Source organism: Eutrigla gurnardus (assembly GCF_963514095.1).
Source record: "Eutrigla gurnardus genome assembly, chromosome: 7".
NCBI lineage: Eukaryota > Metazoa > Chordata > Actinopteri > Perciformes > Triglidae > Eutrigla > Eutrigla gurnardus.
Window position 1 is genome coordinate 2,429,072 of NC_139921.1, and position 18,118 is coordinate 2,447,189.

The following is an 18,118-nucleotide window of genomic DNA, read 5'->3' on the forward strand; positions in this document are numbered from 1 at the left end:
ACAAACATGTTAAACATCATTTAACTTCATTATGATAATAATGTCAGTTAGAACCTGAGGGGATGAACAGTTGTTTGTAATTGTTTCATCACTAATTTCTGATTCCTCTTCAGACTCAGTGGCTGTAACCTCTCAGAGAGAAGCTGTGAAGGTCTGTCCTCAGTTCTCAGCTCCCAGTCCTCCAGTCTAAGAGACCTGGACCTGAGTAACAACGACCTGCAGGATTCAGGAGTGAAGCTGCTGTCTGCTGGCCTGGAGAGTCCACACTGTCGACTGGAAACTCTCAGGTCAGATTCAACTACTTTGAGAAGTTTACCTATGAAGCTTTCAATGATGTGTTTACATGCACCAAATATTCAGTTATTTATATTCACGTATTCCTAAAAAGACACGTTTGCTACTAATCTGTTAACATGGCTGATGAAATACTGTTTCTGCTGCTAACGACTTGCCAGCAAAAGAACAAAAGGGTCATTCCGTGTCATTTCATCAAATGCCTCCCAACTGACCATCTCAGAATGTCCTGAAAAAATTCAAGTACAAAGACACACTTGTTAATAGACAAATCCAAAATATTAGGTCTCTACTGTCAGTAGTTTTCTCATGAAACATCATTGAATGAAGGGTAGTTTAGACAGTTTTTGGCATCATGCTCTGAAAAGCCATTTTTAAACAGCAATATCTGGAAAACTATCTCACCTGTGGCCTTCAAAATTTCTACAGTGTATATCTGTTACTAATAGCCTCCAGACATGAAAGAAGATAAAAGACTTCTATCACTTCTGCCTCTATCTCTGGTGTTAGCTTAAACATTCTACAAAATATGGTCTCTCTTAGATTATTAGTTTCACAGATATTAAGGCTCAAAAATGGAAGTCAACACATCTTTGCCCAACTTCAGAGCCATATTCCAAAAAAGTGACAACAAGTATCAGGTCCAAACTTACTTTTTTTGAAAGGTCATATTCTTGTTAAAATCATATTAAAAAATCGGGAGGGTGTTTTGCCTCAATTTAAAATCCTGATATTGGTGGGGTTTTTGTGGCCGGTTTTGGTACTGCATGTCCTAACAGCCCACTAGTAAACATCACAGGAGGGCAATTCAATTGTGTTTTTTACCATTTACCAAAGACTTATATGTGACTAAATGCTACTGATAAATTTAGCCTTACGAAAACAGAGGCAATACGTCCTTGAATGTGAGTTAAACATGCTGAAAGCAGCTTTTAATGTCTTAAACCATGAACAAACAGCATAATATTGAAGACTGTACATTTTGTCATACTTTAAGTATATAAATTACACAACCAAATCAAATAATAATCTTAATTTGAGCATAAAGATTTTACATTACAGTAGAACATTCTCCAAAGTTTGATATTGAATAACAGTTTCTCTCTATGCTCACTGTGAGGGATCACACATTTTTCATCTTTTAGATCCAATTCCTTCGTCACATTCATTAATTTGGCAGTCACTTTACAAATGTCTAATGTACATCTCTGCTCTGTTGTGCTCATCTTTTTTGATGGCATACATGCGCCCAGTTTCTGTAGAGGGAACGTCAAATCTTGCAATTCTATGCTGCAGTGGGACATTGCACATGTCTTCTCTTCTTGGCCAGTAGAAACTCTTGGCAGGGCCATGTGGGTGCATGAACTGAACCAATACATCTTCATCTGAAACATCTCTGATACTTCCTATCCACCATTTCTGATCATACACACAACTCACATATTGTCTCATAGTGAGCATAGAGACAAACTGTTATTCAATATCAAACTTTGGAGACTTTTCTACTGTAATGTAAAATCTTTATGCTCAAATTAAGATTATTTGATTTGGTTGTGTAATGTATGTACTTAAAGTATGACAAAAAGTACAGTCTTCAATATTATGCTATGTTGTTCATAGTTTAAGACATTAAAAGCTGCTTTCAGCATGTTTAACTCACATTCAAGGACTTATTGCCTCTGTAACTACAACTGTGCTACATTTTAATGTTTTCGTAAGGCTAAATTTATCAGTAGCATTTAGTCTTATGTATGTAGTGATGAAAAAGGGCCATAAGGACCAATCCGTTATGGACTTGCACTCTAGATCACCACTTAGAGTCAGGTACAGTCCGGAATAAACAAGACGAGAGGCCGATGGCTCCAAAAATATAACAACTTTTATTTTCAACAACTGATAAAAACACAATTTAATATATCCTAATTAAAACCGTCTTAAGCTACACAGTAGCGAATTACATTACCCGGCACTTGTTAATTAAGACAATAAACTGGACAATTGGTCAAAAGTCGTGGCAGGGCCAACCTGTACAATATACGTGGGCTAGTAAGACAATAAGCTGGACAATTAGTCAAGATCTTGGCAGACCTAACCTGTGCAATATACGCGGGCTAGTAAGACAATAAGCTGGACAATTAGTCAAGATCTTGGCAGACCTAACCTGTGCAATATACACAGGGCTAGTAAGACAATAAGCTGGACAGTTAGTCAAAGGGGGGGCAAACCTAATCTCGGCAATATACACAGGCTAGTTAAGACAATAAACTGGACAGTTCGTTAAACACTAGTGCAACTAGTCTATATAGTACTGGTATAACAGGAGTTCAAAGGCTGCAATTATATTTAGGACCCAACGCACATGTGGCAAAAAAAGACTGCGACCCAAAAGGGCAAAAGATATCACTGCACACACACACAAATCACGGCACACTATATGCAGAGTTCCACACACTGCCACCAAGCTATGAGCGCACAAGAGGGCCTCACTAAAATAACAGCAAGTCTATGATGCTCGCTCAACCAGGCTACGATTTAGGCTTACACCTTATTCAGAGTGACACATTGCACCTGCCCAACCTAACTTAATGTCAATAAGAAAAACAAACAAAAGAAACAAAACAAGTAAAATGACCAAAACAAATTAAACAAAAAGGGCCCAGTAGCCTACATTGAGTATGGGAAAAAAAACAGCGACCGTCAAAAGACACATGAGACCCTGCAAGAATAAACAATACATGCATATCAGATCACCTTGAGGCATATTTTAGCAAACGATATATTACAAACATGAGTATAAAAATACACAACGTGCTGTACCTTGTCCAAGAGGAATTAAAGGCCGTGCCTTTACGGCGGCCACGCTGACCGAACTCGACCTGGGCTCTACGGGAACACATGCACATGGTTTTTATAACGTCTTTTTCGTGTGCTCTTTATTTACACTTAGTGTAGCGATAGACTACGAACCTACCGCAAACAATCGCCTGCCGTCTGTCACGCTGCTGTCAATACTTCCGCGTCGCGCCGTTAATCAAAGGGAGAGGATGTACCCGGCTTCCGTTCCGTCCTTAAATAATCTCCCGACCGGAAGAAGAGCCCGTGAGCTACGTCGGTTCCGACAGTCCGACCTCCCCACTATGTAGGTCTTTGGTAAATGGTAAAAAACACAATTGAATTGCCCTGCTGTGATGTTTACTAGTAGAATATTAGGACATGCAGTACCCAAAACGGCCACAAAAACCCCACCAATATCAGGATTTTAAAAAATCACTGCGACAAAATGAGGCAAAACACCCTCCCGATTTTTTAATATGATTTTAACAAGAATATGATCTTTAAAAAAAAGTAAGTTTGGACCTGATACTTGTCAGTTTTTTGGAATATGACTCTGAAGTTGGGCAAAGATGTGTTCACTTCCATTTTTGAGCCTTAATATCTGTGAAACTAATCATCTGAGAGAAACCATATTTTGTAGAATGTTTAAGCTAACACCAGAGATAGAGGCAGAAGTGATAGAAGTCTTTTATCTGCAAAAATGGGAGCTCAGCCACTCTTCAAATGTACTACTTTATTTCAACAAGCCTCAATTTAAGTACCTACCATACTAGGTTATCATTGAGCTACACCCCTGATATTCCATGTCTGGAGGCTATTAGTAACAGATATACACTGTTGAATTTGAAGGCCACAGGTGAGATAGTTTTCCAGATATTGCTGTTTAAAAATGGCTTTTCAGAGCATGATGCCAAAAACCATCTAAACTACCCTTCATTCAATGATGTTTCATGAGAAAACTGTTGACAGTAGAGACCTAATATTTTGGATATTTCCTATTAAAAAGTGTGTCTTTGTACTTGAATTTTTTCGTGACATTCTGAGATGGTCAAGTGGGAAGATTTTCAGAAATTTGATGAAATGACATGGAATGACCCAAAACAAAACAAAACTTTTGTCAAAACCAAACCTCTTGTTTATCTTTTCCCTGCCGTTCGATGTTTTAATAGTTTTATAAATCCACCTGGTGTTTATAAATGCTGTTGCAAACGTCAGTCTACGTTTGTGAACGTCACTCCATGAACATGTGAGCCTGAACTACAACACCAGACTGTCTCTGCTGTCAAGGTGGAGCCAGTTTGAACCACTTTCTGTACAGTTGAGTTTATTGAGTTTATATGAAATGAACTAATATTCTTGTCACGAGGACTTCCAGTGGCGTCATGTTGTAGTCAGCAGCGGGAAAAGTAGCTCTAAAGAAAACCAATTAAAACTAGCCATTAACTAAAGAAAAATCGGCAGAAAGTACGGAAACCTGGGAAATCAGTCGACGAACAAAGTTTGTGGAAAGTTTATGGTTAAGATAGGGAAGCCTGGAGAGGAGGACGGTGCAAAGGCAAGTTGTACCGAGTCGGTGGAGGGAGTGAGCCCAGATATGGAGCGGCTAGAGTCGGCTAGCAGCGAACATGACTCGTTTATATTAATGGAGCTGCACAAATTCAGACAGCAACATGCCGAAGCAGCAGGTGACAACAAGAGAGCTATGACTAGAAATGAACATGAAGGAGCTTATGGAAAGAACGGCATCCCTGGAGCAAAGAGCGGGACACATGGAGGAAAGAATTGGAAATCCAGAGGACAGGGCGACGCGACTGGAGCGGTCAGCCGCCTTCCTACTCCAGCAAACGGCCAAACTATGTGGTAAGTGCGATGACCTGGAGTCAAGAATGAGACGCAACAAAATATGGATTCACGGCATCCCAGAGGGCGCAGAGAAGAACGACACCATAGACTTCATAACGGGACTCATTAAGTCCAAAATCCAAATCGCAGGCGACATAGAAATACGCATCGAGAGGGCGCACCGGTCACTGGCGGCTAAACCCAAGGACAGCGCGGCCCCGCCGAGAGCGATCATTGTGTGCTTCTTGGATTACAAAGTTAAGGAATATGTGATACGGCAAGCCTGGAAACAGAAGACTACATACGAGGGACAAACCATCTACTTTAATCAAGACTACACGACGGAGGTTCAAAAGAAGAGGAAACAGGTGAGGGATGTCATCAAAAAGCTGAAGGAGGAAAACGTGAAGGCACAGTCCCCCTACCCAGCCCAGCTTAAAGTGTTTTTGGACTCAGGGACAAAGACCTTTGCCACACTAACGGAGGCAGCACCTGTGTTAAAGGACATGGGGATTGAGGTGGATGAAGACAGGACGGAGAGGCTGCAGAGGATGATGACGCAGAGCAGCTGGACCGCGGCGACAGGACAGAGAGGAAGGCGGAGATGGCCCCACATCACAGAAGAAGACGTACATGCCCTCATGGAGTAAACTCAACACCTCTACTGATATCGTAAGAACAAAACAATAAAATAAAGGTGAGGTGTAATAATGGACAGTTAAGAATAGGTAATACTTTTTGTATCTGCCTTCACTACAGGGTCTGGTGAATATGAGCGAAGCTAGTTTATGCACTACTTGTTAAACTGACAGAAATATTGGTTTTATGAAGAGTGAATTTGTAAGTTTGAGTTCTTCACAACCCTAGGTTGTGGTTGCACATAGTGCTTTTTCCCCAGAGAGAAAATGCCACGACTCTCTGATGATGGGACTTTTGGAAGACACACGTTCATGTTCCTGTTTTACATGGGTTCTGGTTCTGATGGAGATGTACATTTCTTGTTTTCTTTATTATGCAAGGTTTTGTTTAATTTCTTACTTTTGTTTGAGGTATAGAGCTTGTGGGTCTTATTTGGAAATAATATGAATAAGCTTAATCTTGTGTCATACAACGTACACGGTCTGAATCATCCCATTAAGAGGAAAAAGATACTGAGCCAACTAAAACAATTACAATGTTCAATAGCTTTACTACAAGAGACACATCTGACAGACACCGAACATACAAAATTAAAAAGGGAATGGGTGAACCAGGTATTTTATGCCACATATGGCAAAAGGAGAGGGGTAGCTATTTTAATTGATAAAGGTACACCAATTAAGGTTGAAAAAGAGATTAAGGATAATACTGGATGATATGTAATGATTGTAGGATCTATAGGAGACATGATTATCCATCCATTGTCTACCGCTTTAGGGTCATTCCATGTGAAAACAGCCAAAATCGGGGTATCATGTACATGACACCTCTCAGATTTTGCTGAAAAGCGGTGAAAATATGCCTTATGTTACCAAACGAGGGAATCTGAAGTTTCAGGTCAATATCTCAAACGGTTTGCCTGTGGCGTCCATTTGAATTTCAAGTGCCACACCCCTTTTTGACACATTGGAATTTCGCATTTCATTTGTTGGCATTTTTGGAGGCCCATAACTTCTGTTCTAATAGTGATAGAAGGCTGAAAATTGCTCTGTTAGTTCATTGTAATGTGTACTACACAATTCTTCAGGCAGAATCAACATTCCTTACTGTTTGAGGTGGGTCACCAAACTCCAATTCTTTTTCGACGGCCAAAATTATTTTTCACTTTTTGGGTGCTCCTAGCACCACGATGAATAATCATATTTATTCTAAACAGGATTATTTGTTAAACTGGGACCTTTGCTCTTGCCAAAATTAATTTGAAGGGTATGGTACCACTGGTGGGGGATTTATGGGGGTCCAAAAACCCTCCCGGGCAGAGGTGACTCTTTTGGAACCCCATATTTGGATCCCCAAATGACCAAGAGCAAAGGTCCCAGTTTAACAAATAATCCTGTTTAGAATAAATATGATTATTCATCGTGGTGCTAGGAGCACCCAAAAAGTGAAAAATAATTTTGGCCGTCGAAAAAGAATTGGACTTTGGTGACCCACCTCAAACAGTAAGGAATGTTGATTCTGCCTGAAGAATTGTGTAGTACACATTACAATGAACTAACAGAGCAATTTTCAGCCTTCTATCACTATTAGAACAGAAGTTATGGGCCTCCAAAAATGCCAACAAATGAAATGCGAAATTCCAATGTGTCAAAAAGGGGTGTGGCACTTGAAATTCAAATGGACGCCACGGGCAAACCGTTTGAGATATTGACCTGAAGCTTCAGATTCCCTCGTTTGGTAACATAAGGCATATTTTCACCGCTTTTCAGCAAAATCTGAGAGGTGTCATGTACATGGGTGGCTGAGTTGGCACAGAATGACCCTTTATCCTGTATTCAGGGTCGCGGGGGGGATGGAGCCGATCCCAGCTGTCATTGGGCGAAGGCAGGGTTCACCTGGACAGGACGCCAGTCTATCACAGGGAGACATGTAGAGACAAACAACCATTCACACCTACAAGCAATTTAGAGTCACCAATGAACCTATCCCCATCCTGCATGCCTTTGGACTGTGGGAGGAAGCCAGAGAACCCAGAGAGAACCCACGCTTACACGGGGAGAACATGCAAACTCCACACAGAAGGAACCCGGGCCGACCGCTGTGAGGTGACAGTGCTACCCACTACACCACCGTGCAGCCGGAGACATGATTATTTCAATACTAAATGTATATGCCCCAAATGAGAAGAAAGACACATTCTTTAATCAGATAGCTAAAGTAATAACCAGTGAAGCAAAGGGGATGTTACTGATGGGGGGAGATTTTAACACAATACAAAGTGGCAGATTAGACAGGTTTCCCCCAGATCAGGGACCAAGCATGAGAAAATCTACAGTATTGAACAACATGCCTAAAGAGCTCAGTCTTACTGATCCATGGAGGGATAACAATCCAGAGAGGAGGGACTATACATTTGATTCAAACCCGCATGGTAGCTATTCGAGGATAGATTTTTTTTATGTATCACAGCAACATATACACAAAGTACTGAAATGTGGAATAGAAAATATTACTATAAGTGACCATGCACCTGTTACCCTAACCATAGATCTAGGTAATGAGCAATTTTTCAGATATTGGAGGATGAATGTGTCTATTCTGTCGAGTGACAGTGTAATAAAAGAAATAAAGCAGAATTTAAAGGAATACTTTCAAATGAATGATAACGGGGAGGTAAGCAGGGAAAGCAGTGATACGAGGGAAAATAATAGAAATATCATCTCGAATGAAGAAAGCTCGACTAAAAAAACAAAGACAATTGGAGAATAAGATTTAAGAATTAGAGATGGAACATAAAAGAACATCAGATAAATCCATACTTTGGGATTTAAAAACAATCAGAGGGAAATTAGATGAACTCTTAACATTTAAAGCAGAAGGATCTCTACGTTTTACAAGCCAGAGATACTACCAAATGGGTAATAGAGCTAGTCGCTTATTAGCATTCCAACTAAGAAAGGCCCAAACAAATAGAATAATATCACAAATAAAACACACCACATATAAACAAACTATAGTAAAACCTAAAGAAATTGCAGAGGCCTTTGCAGAGTATTATAAAGGCTTATATGATGACTCACAATCTGACCACAATGATAATGACACACAAGCCTTTCTTAAAAAACCCTGTCAAGAGAAGAGGCATCCAAAATGATTAGGCCAGTTTCTACACAGGAAATATTGGATACTATCAAAACTCTTAAAAATCATAAATCACCTGGGACGGATGGATTTCCAGGAGAGTTCTACAACAGTTTTAGAGAGGAGATAACACCTGTGTTATACAAAGTATTTAATTATGCTCTAACATCTGGGGACCCACCTAAGTCATGGTCAGAGGCCATCATATCAGTCTTGCAAAAAGAAGGAAAAGATCCAACTCTGTGTGAAGGATAGACCTGTGAGTTTACTCTGCAATGATTTAAAGATTCTTACAAGCATAATGGCAAAACGAATGCAAAAATATATAACTAAATTAATTAAAATAGACCAAACTGGGTTCATTAGCGGGAGGCAGGGAGCAAACAACATTAGGAGAATATTAAATATTATTTCAAGTACAAAATCCAAATCTCAGACTTCTATGATGCTTAGTCTCGATGCCCAGAAGGCTTTCGATAGAGTGAAATGGAGCTTTTTGTACCAGACTTTATCAGCTGTTGGATTCCCCCAGAATTTTATAGAATGGGTAAAAATAATTTACAAAGACCCCAAATCACAGATCAGAATTAATGGATGTTGCTCAGATTTCTTCTACCTCAAAAGAGGAGTCAGACAAGGTGATTGTTTGAGTCCACTGTTGTTCGCTTTAAGTATTGAACCATTGGCCGAATCAATAAGACAAAACAATCAAATATTGGGAATAAGGGATGAAGGGGGGGTGGAACATAAAATATCACTGTTTGCAGATGATTTATTATCACTTTTAAATTAACCATCCCTATCGATTCCAGCCCTGTTGGAGAATCTTAGTGAATATGGAAAAATGTCAGGATACTTGACTAATGATCTCAGGTAAATGTCCAGCAGAGTTAAAAGAAAGGGTTGGGTTTAAATGGACCGACAAAGGGTTTAGATATCTAGGTGTTATTATTTCTCCTAATGTCTCACAGTTATATGATGCAAATTATGGAAAACTGATAAAGGAAATTAAAAAAGACTTGGATAGATGGGCGATTTTACCCCTGACTCTCATTGGCAGGGTAGAAACAATTAGAATGAATATATTGCCGAGACTATTGTTTCTGTTTCAGTCACTTCCGGTTATGATTTCTGGCTCCACCTTTAAAATGCTGGACAAAAGTATGTCCAAATTTTTATGGCAAAACAAAAAAGCAAGAATTAAATACAAGACACTTTTAGCCCCCAAAAGTAAGGGAGGGCTAAATTTACCAAATCTAAAGAACTATTACTGGGCTGCTCAACTTAGAGCTCTTATATTATGGATAACTAAGGATAGAGAGGCAATATGGGTGGAGATGGAGCAAAGGGCCTGCCCTACTGTGTCTTTGGAGTCACTACCATTTGTAACCAGGTCGGTGCAAAAGAAGCTTAAAATTAAAAATGATTTGATTATAGAAACAATGAAAATATGGACGACAATACAAAATAACTTAAATATATCAAGATCTGTAAGTAAAGCTACAAAAATATCCCAAAATCCAGACTTTGTACCGGGTACTATGGATGCAGGGTTTGAGAAATGGACTAACAAGGGGTTAATATATATAGCACAAATTTTTACAGGGCAAATTTTGAAATTGTTTGAACAACTCAAACAGGAATTTAATTTACCAAATAATGATTTTTAGAAATATTTGCAACTGAGACACTACCTCCAGAAACATAACGAATGGGAGAGAATAAGCAAAGAACCAACCAAGGTTGAAGAACTGCTCATGTCATTTACAGAGGAAGAGTAAAAAAAGCGCTGATTTCAAAAATATATAAAGCACTACAATATGAATCCAACGACAATAATATGGATGTTAAAGAAAGATGGGAATTGGAAGCAAATGTAAAAAAGGTTTTTATTATGGAAAAAACTACAGCAAGATTACAACTGAAACTAGAAAGATTTGAGAGAAGATGGAAACCGATAATACAAGCGATGCCAGAGCTCTAAATACCTATTTTTGTTTTTAAAATTGTATTTATTTTTATTTACATATGTGGCTTTTTGGTTGCTTAATTATTTGTATTATTGTTTACATTTTTAATCATTTATTTATTTTTTCCATTAACACCTGTTTTGGTTTCACATTTGTCTGTGCTAGTGAATATTAGAGAGGTCAGAATTCAAGAATGTTGTGGTTATCTGTTGTAAAATATTTCTGAGGGGTATTCCATCAAGCTCGCCAAGCGCAAAGCCGGGCTAATTTCAATAAGCCTCGCTACCTTTAGCGAGAGTTGCGTTCCATCAACGTGACTTGAGGCACTCTCCGCTAAGTAACCATGGGAATTTATCCGACCAAACTAGCCTGCTCCGGGGCAGGCTAACCATCAGGCAAGTCCGTCTGTCGGAAACAACTGTACCAGCAGAAGGTTCCGCCAAGCCTAGTCCTCGTGATTTCGTCACGTGAAAGACCAAAAATTACCAAAATTACATATATGAAGTACAAACAGACTATATTTTCATCAAGCGTCTAAAAATACATGCTTGCAATTAAAAAAATATGAATAAATGGTTTATTTTTTTTAAGACCAAAAAACCCCAGTTGGGTGAGTGGTGATGCACCTTGCCCTTGAATGTGGGCATCCCAGGTTCACATCCCGGCGAGGACATCTCATGTGTGTTTTTTTTTTTTTTGCCTGTATAATTGTCTTTAGATCAGAGAATTAGACCAACATTTTACCTTAACTATGATAAATTTGTCATACAATTTCCCCAGAACCCAAATATAACTTGCAAAAACATGATAGGCATAAAGATGTTATTATTAATAGCATGTTATAGATCCCAATGACAAAGGCATTGCTGCATGCAATTTTCAGCCACATAAATTCCTTTCAGGTGAGTTCATTAATAGGTTCATTGAATGTGTTCATTGAATTGATGAGATAAATGAGTTGGTCAATGTAGATGCATTTACTAGGCCTATCTAAAAAAAAAGAGAGAGAGAGAGAGTTCCGGCCAAAGAAAGTAGTTTCAAAAAGTTCCATAGTCGGGAATTGAACCTTGGCCGGCCACGTGCAAAGCCGGCGCATTACCTCTACACTATCCTCACATTTGAGAAATTGTCGTCAGTATTATATTAGAACATGTTACTCTTAACGGTACTTCCGTATTTAATCGCTCCGCAATTCTTGCCCAAGCAGCCTCACGATTTTTATTTATCACTACAGTATTCCCTTTATTGGTTATGATGGATTTGTACTCCTCATACAGTTCCATCATTCATTTTTGCTCTGGTCTTTTCTGCCATTTTCTCGATCATTCGACATTCACGGTTCTGGGCTGGCTTCATATCCCGTGAACGGCGTAACACACGACAACGTTAACCTGGCTTGAATTAGCCTCAACAAGGCGCGGCTGAAATGCATGGAATGGGTTTAGCCGCAAGTGGAAGTTGGCGTTAGTTCTAACCAGGCTTAACCAGGTAAGCGCCGCTTTAATTAGCGAGTTTGGTGGAATACCCCTCTGATCTCATGTTTGACTTGTACAGTTATTGTATGTATTTTTGACTGAAGGTAATATGATATGGATCGTAGACTGATGCAGGTGTGATTTTTGTACATCTTCACGTGTTTTACCTAAATAAAAAGTAAAAAAAGCCAGTTTGAACCACTTTCTATACAAATGAGTTTATTGAGTTTTATATGAAATGAACTAATATTCTTTCACGGTGGCTGAAGCAGCAGGGAGGACCCACATGCAGACTCAAAGCTATGCAGATGCAATGAAGACATATTATTCATGAAAACACCCCCTAGTGGCCAGCAGAGAGAATGCAGCTTTAAGGACCTTCAGGCTTGACTTCACTTTTCTGAACCAGAGGTTGATGCCTGATTGGAATATCAACTCTGACAACTGAACATGAACCAACCAGACATTTTGATGCTGCTGACAGTTTTAATTCAAAGTTTAAAGCTTCTAACTCGTCTGCACGGCGGAGACAAAACGCCATTTTAACACCAACATGTGCACACACATTTATGATAGCAATGACTGTAAAAGGCTCTATAGCAAGGGTCACTAAGAGGTGGAGCTTGGCCCAGATCCAGACCCAGACCCTGTCCTATCTGGACCCAGACCCATAACTGATAGATCATTGAGAATAATTAAATGATGATGGAGCATTTCTCTCTCAATCATTTCAGCTCGTCTCTTGTCTTTCTTTTAACTTCCTCCTCTGTCCATCTCTGTCCATCACTCAGCCACGCTTATCCCACCCAGTACAACATCAACACAACAAAAGACAAATATCACTTTTTCTCATTTTAAAAAGTGGACAAATGGACATAAGTCTATGTAAAGTCCCCAGAAGTGACAGTAGTGTGTGTGTCTTCAGTCTGTCAGGTTGTCTCATCACAGAGGACGGCTGTTCTTCTCTGGCCTCAGCTCTGGACTCCAACCCCTCCTATCTGAGACAGCTGGACCTGAGCTACAATCATCCAGGAGACTCAGGAGTCAAGCTGCTGTCTGCTGGACTGGAGGGTCCACACTGGAGACTGGACACTCTCAGGTGAGGACAGATGGACAGACATCAGACTGGACACTCTCAGGTGAAGACAGATGGACAGACATCAGACTGCAACTGCTAAAGTTATATGAGAACAAGTCCTTTTCATACATAAGATTCAAATATGTTCTTCTTCTTGGGTTTAATGCAAACAGGACCTTCTAACCCCAATGCTGCTCACACAAGACACAAAGTGAATTTGTCACGCAGCATAATTGCATACAAAGTCAATCAAAGACGTGAATAGAAGCCATTTCACAATGGGCAGCGCAAATGACACAAATAACACATACAAGGCAAATTCACGGAAGTCTCACGAACCAAGAACTTGTGTGACGCTTTGTGTGTCAGTGTTGAGATTCTCATTCTGTGGAGACGAGGCTATGATCTCAGACAGGACGGCGTTTGGGTTCCCAGCTTCATATGCTAATGCTAGCCAGATAATGCTAGCTTCCTATATATTCCTAATGTTGCCATACTAATCATAGGAAGCCAGTGTTAGCTGACTAGCATGGTAGCTAACAATGAAAATAAACTTATTAGCAAGACTGAACTAGTCTGGTGTTTGTCCTGCTGTCTTTCACAAGGCTTGATCTTGAGGTTTCTTCTAAGCGTTGCATTGGCGTGACATTTCCTCTGCTCCTTGTTGCTGCTGCCACTGAGCAACCACAGCAACATGACAAAGAAGCACAACCCCATTGGTCTTCCTGTGTGCATTTGACCTGCTGATTGGCTCACAAGTAGAACCTTAGAGAACCAAGGTGGTTTGACTTTGGAAATAGAACCTTTTAGTTTCCTAAATAAAACACCTCACATAATGTTACTAAGTTGTCATAGAATAAGAATATGTGAATAACGTAAATTATGATAATAATGTCAGTTAGAACCTGAGGGGATGAACAGTTGTTTGTAATTGTTTCATCAGTAATTTCTGATTCCTCTTCAGACTCAGTGGCTGTAACCTCTCAGAGAGAAGCTGTGAAGGTCTGTCCTCAGTTCTCAGCTCCCAGTCCTCCAGTCTAAGAGACCTGGACCTGAGTACCAACGACCTGCAGGATTCAGGAGTGAAGCTGCTGTCTGCTGGCCTGAAGAGTCCACACTGTCGACTGGAAACTCTGAGGTCAGATTCAACTTCTTTGAGAAGTTTACCTATGAAGCTTTCAATGATGCGTTTACATGCACCAAATATTCAGTTATTTATATTCACGTATTCCTAAAAAGACACGTTTGCTACTAATCTGTTTACATGACTGATGAAATACTGTTTCTGCTGCTAACGACTTGCCAGCAAAAGAACAAAACAAAACTTTTGTCAAAACCAAACCTCTTGTTTATCTTTTCCCTGCCGTTCCATGTTTGAATAGTTTTATAAATTCACCTGGTGTTTATGCGAGACTGCCCTCGCATGGACCTGTCGGTCACTGTCGAGGGCATCACAGTATTGCCGTTGTCAACTGCGAGGAACCTGGGTGTAATCCTCGATTACCAACTATCCTGCACCCCCAACATCACTGCTGTGGCCCAATCCTTCAGATTTGCCCTCTACAATATCCGCAGGATTCGGACCTTCCTCACAAAGGATGCAACGCAACTGCTGGTCCAAGCACTGGTCATCTCCGGCCTTGACTACTGCAACTCTCTCCTGGCCGGACTCCCGGCCTCTGCGATTAAACCATTGCATCGTATCCAGAACGCTGCAGCACGCCTTATCTTCAATCTACCCAAATTCTCCCATGTGACCCCCCTCCTCCGTGACCTCCACTGGCTCCCTGTTGCAGCACGCATCCAATTCAAGACGATGACACTGGCCTTCAGGGCCATCAATGGAACGGCACCCATCTACCTTCAAACACTGGTCAAACCTCATGCCCCGAAGCGAGCACTTCGCTCCTCTACTTCAGCTGGCCGGCTGGTACCACCATCGCTGAAATCAAACAAATGTCGCTCAGCAAAGTCCAGACTCTTCTCTGTTCTGGTCCTCAGTGGTGGAACGAACTCCCGACTAATGTCAGGACAGCAGAGTCATTTGCCATCTTCCGGAAAAGGCTCAAGACTCACCTGTTCAGACTTCACCTCGACTCTACATAGCATGACCCACTAACACCCCCCCCCCCCCCCCCCAAAAAAAAAAAAAAAACTTACCTATAGCACTCTGATCGTAGCACTGTTGCTCTTGAAGTACTACTTTACTCAGATGAGGACCTAACACTTGTTCTATTTTTAGCTCTTACTTTATCGGCAATGATACGTTGTGGTTTCTTTGTTTCCTTCTTTTGACAAATGTACTTATTGTAAGTCGCTTTGGACAAAAGCGTCTGCTAAATGACCTAAATGTAAATGTAAATAAATGCTGTTGCAAACGTCAGTCTACGTTTGTGAACGTCACTCCATGAACATGTGAGCCTGAACTACAACACCAGACTGTCTCTGCTGTCAAGGTGGAGCCAGTTTGAACCACTTTCTATACAGTTGAGTTTATTGAGTTTTATATGAAATGAACTAATATTCTTGTCACGGTGGCTGAAACAGCAGGGAGGACCCACATGCAGACTCAAAGCTATGCAGATGCAATGAAGACATATTATTCATGAAAACACCCCCTAGTGGCCAGCAGAGAGAATGCAGCTTTAAGGACCTTCAGGCTTGACTTCACTTTTCTGAACCAGAGGTTGATGCCTGATTGGAATATCAACTCTGACAACTGAACATGAACCAACCAGACATTTTGATGCTGCTGACAGTTTTAATTCAAAGTTTAAAGCTTCTAACTCGTCTGCACGGCGGAGACAAAACGCCATTTTAACACCAACATGTGCACACACATTTATGATGACAATGACTGTAAAAGGCTCTATAGCAAGGGTCACTAAGAGGTGGAGCTTGGCCCAGATCCAGACCCAGACCCCGTCCTATCTGGACCCAGACCCATAACTGATAGATCATTGAGAATTATGAAATGATGACGGAGCGTTTCCATTTTACTGCTGCAGCGTTAGCATCACTACACTGGTTCAGATGGTTGGAGGCTAAATCATCTCACTGGTTGCTATTCACAAACACTAAATTACCCAGTAATGCGACGGGGTGAAACGTTAACTCCGAACTTAATCAAATCTGTGCAAACTGGAGTTTCTGTGAGTGACGTTTCTATGGTGACAACTGACGAGACTCACTGACAGCTGACAGATGGATCAGAGAGTGGAGGTGATAAACGTCAGTCAGGTCGGTGAAATCTAGAGCCGATAGATAAGTTCACACGGCTGCTCTCAAAGAGGAACGCTCAAGACAGACTCTTTTCTTCCAACTGGCAGTTGAACACCTGAATGCCTCATATGTTCTGAGACTCTTAAGAAGCACATTTTCAAAGCTGTGTTTTGTATTTTACTGTTATTATCAGAGTACTTGTTATTCATAATTCCTCCAGTTCAATATGAAAACTATGAACATTGTTGAAATGTTATTGAATTACAGCCTTTTTTCTTTGCTCGATGGTTTAAAATCAATACCAGATCTTTGTTGGCACACCAGGTCTGAAGACAGACCACATAGACTGTTTCAACTGTTGTTTCTTCTCTTTTCTAACGCTTCAATTTCTCTCTCAATCATTTCAGCTCGTCTCTTGTCTTTCTTTTAACTTCCTCCTCTGTCCATCTCTGTCCATCACTCATTCACGCTTATCCCACCCAGTACAACATCAACACAGCAAAAGACAAATATCACTTTTTCTCATTTTAAAAAGTGGACAAATGGACATAAGTCTATGTAATGTCCCCAGAAGTGACAGTAGTGTGTGTGTCTTCAGTCTGTCAGGTTGTCTGATCACAGAGGACGGCTGTTCTTCTCTGGCCTCAGCTCTGGACTCCAACCCCTCCTATCTGAGACAGCTGGACCTGAGCTACAATCATCCAGGAGACTCAGGAGTCAAGCTGCTGTCTGCTGGACTGGAGGGTCCACACTGGAGACTGGACACTCTCAGGTGAGGACAGATGGACAGACATAAGACTGGACACTCAGGTGAGGACAGATGGACAGACATAAGACTGGACACTCAGGTGAGGACAGATGGACAGACATCAGACTGGACACTCAGGTGAGGACAGATGGACAGACATCAGACTGGACACTCAGGTGAGGACAGATGGACAGACATCAGACTGGACACTCAGGAGAGGACAGATGGACAGACATCAGACTGGACACCCTCAGCTGAAGACAGATGGACAGACATCAGACTGGACACCCAGGTGAGGACAGATGGACAGACATCAGACTGGACACTCTCAGGTGAGGACAGATGGACAGACATCAGACTGGACACCCTCAGGTGAAGACAGATGGACAGACATCAGACTGGACACCCAGGTGAGGACAGATGGACAGACATCAGACTGGACACTCTCAGGTGAGGACAGATGGACAGACATCAGACTGGACACTCTCAGGTGAGGACAGATGGACAGACATCAGACTGGACACTCATGTGAGGACAGATGGACAGACATCAGACTGCAACTGCTAAAGTTATATGAGAACAAGTCCTTTTCATACATAAGATTCAAATATGTTCTTCTTCTTGGGTTTAATGCAAACAGGACCTTCTAACCCCAATGCTGCTCACACAAGACACAAAGTGAATTTGTCACACAGCATAATTGCATACAAAGTCAATCAAAGACGTGAATAGTAGCCATTTCACAATGGGCAGCGCAAATGACACAAATAACACATACAAGGTGAATTCACAGAAGTCTCACGAACCAAGAACTTGTGTGACGCTTTGTGTGTCAGTGTTGAGATTCTCATTCTGTGGAGACGAGGCTATGATC

The 18,118-nt window shown here is 40.9% G+C and overlaps 1 protein-coding gene across 1 annotated transcript in view; it reads left to right on the forward strand.

Moving 5' to 3' along the window:
- The window catches only part of LOC311016208 (uncharacterized protein), a 250,094-nt gene that overhangs the window by 213,062 nt on the left and 18,914 nt on the right, over positions 1-18,118 (forward strand). Inside the window, exons 15-17 of the mRNA XM_084013784.1 lie at positions 114-287; positions 14,239-14,412; positions 17,095-17,268. Coding sequence (XP_083869910.1) covers positions 114-287; positions 14,239-14,412; positions 17,095-17,268 — 522 coding nt within the window. The remainder of the gene's footprint in view (positions 1-113; positions 288-14,238; positions 14,413-17,094; positions 17,269-18,118) is intronic.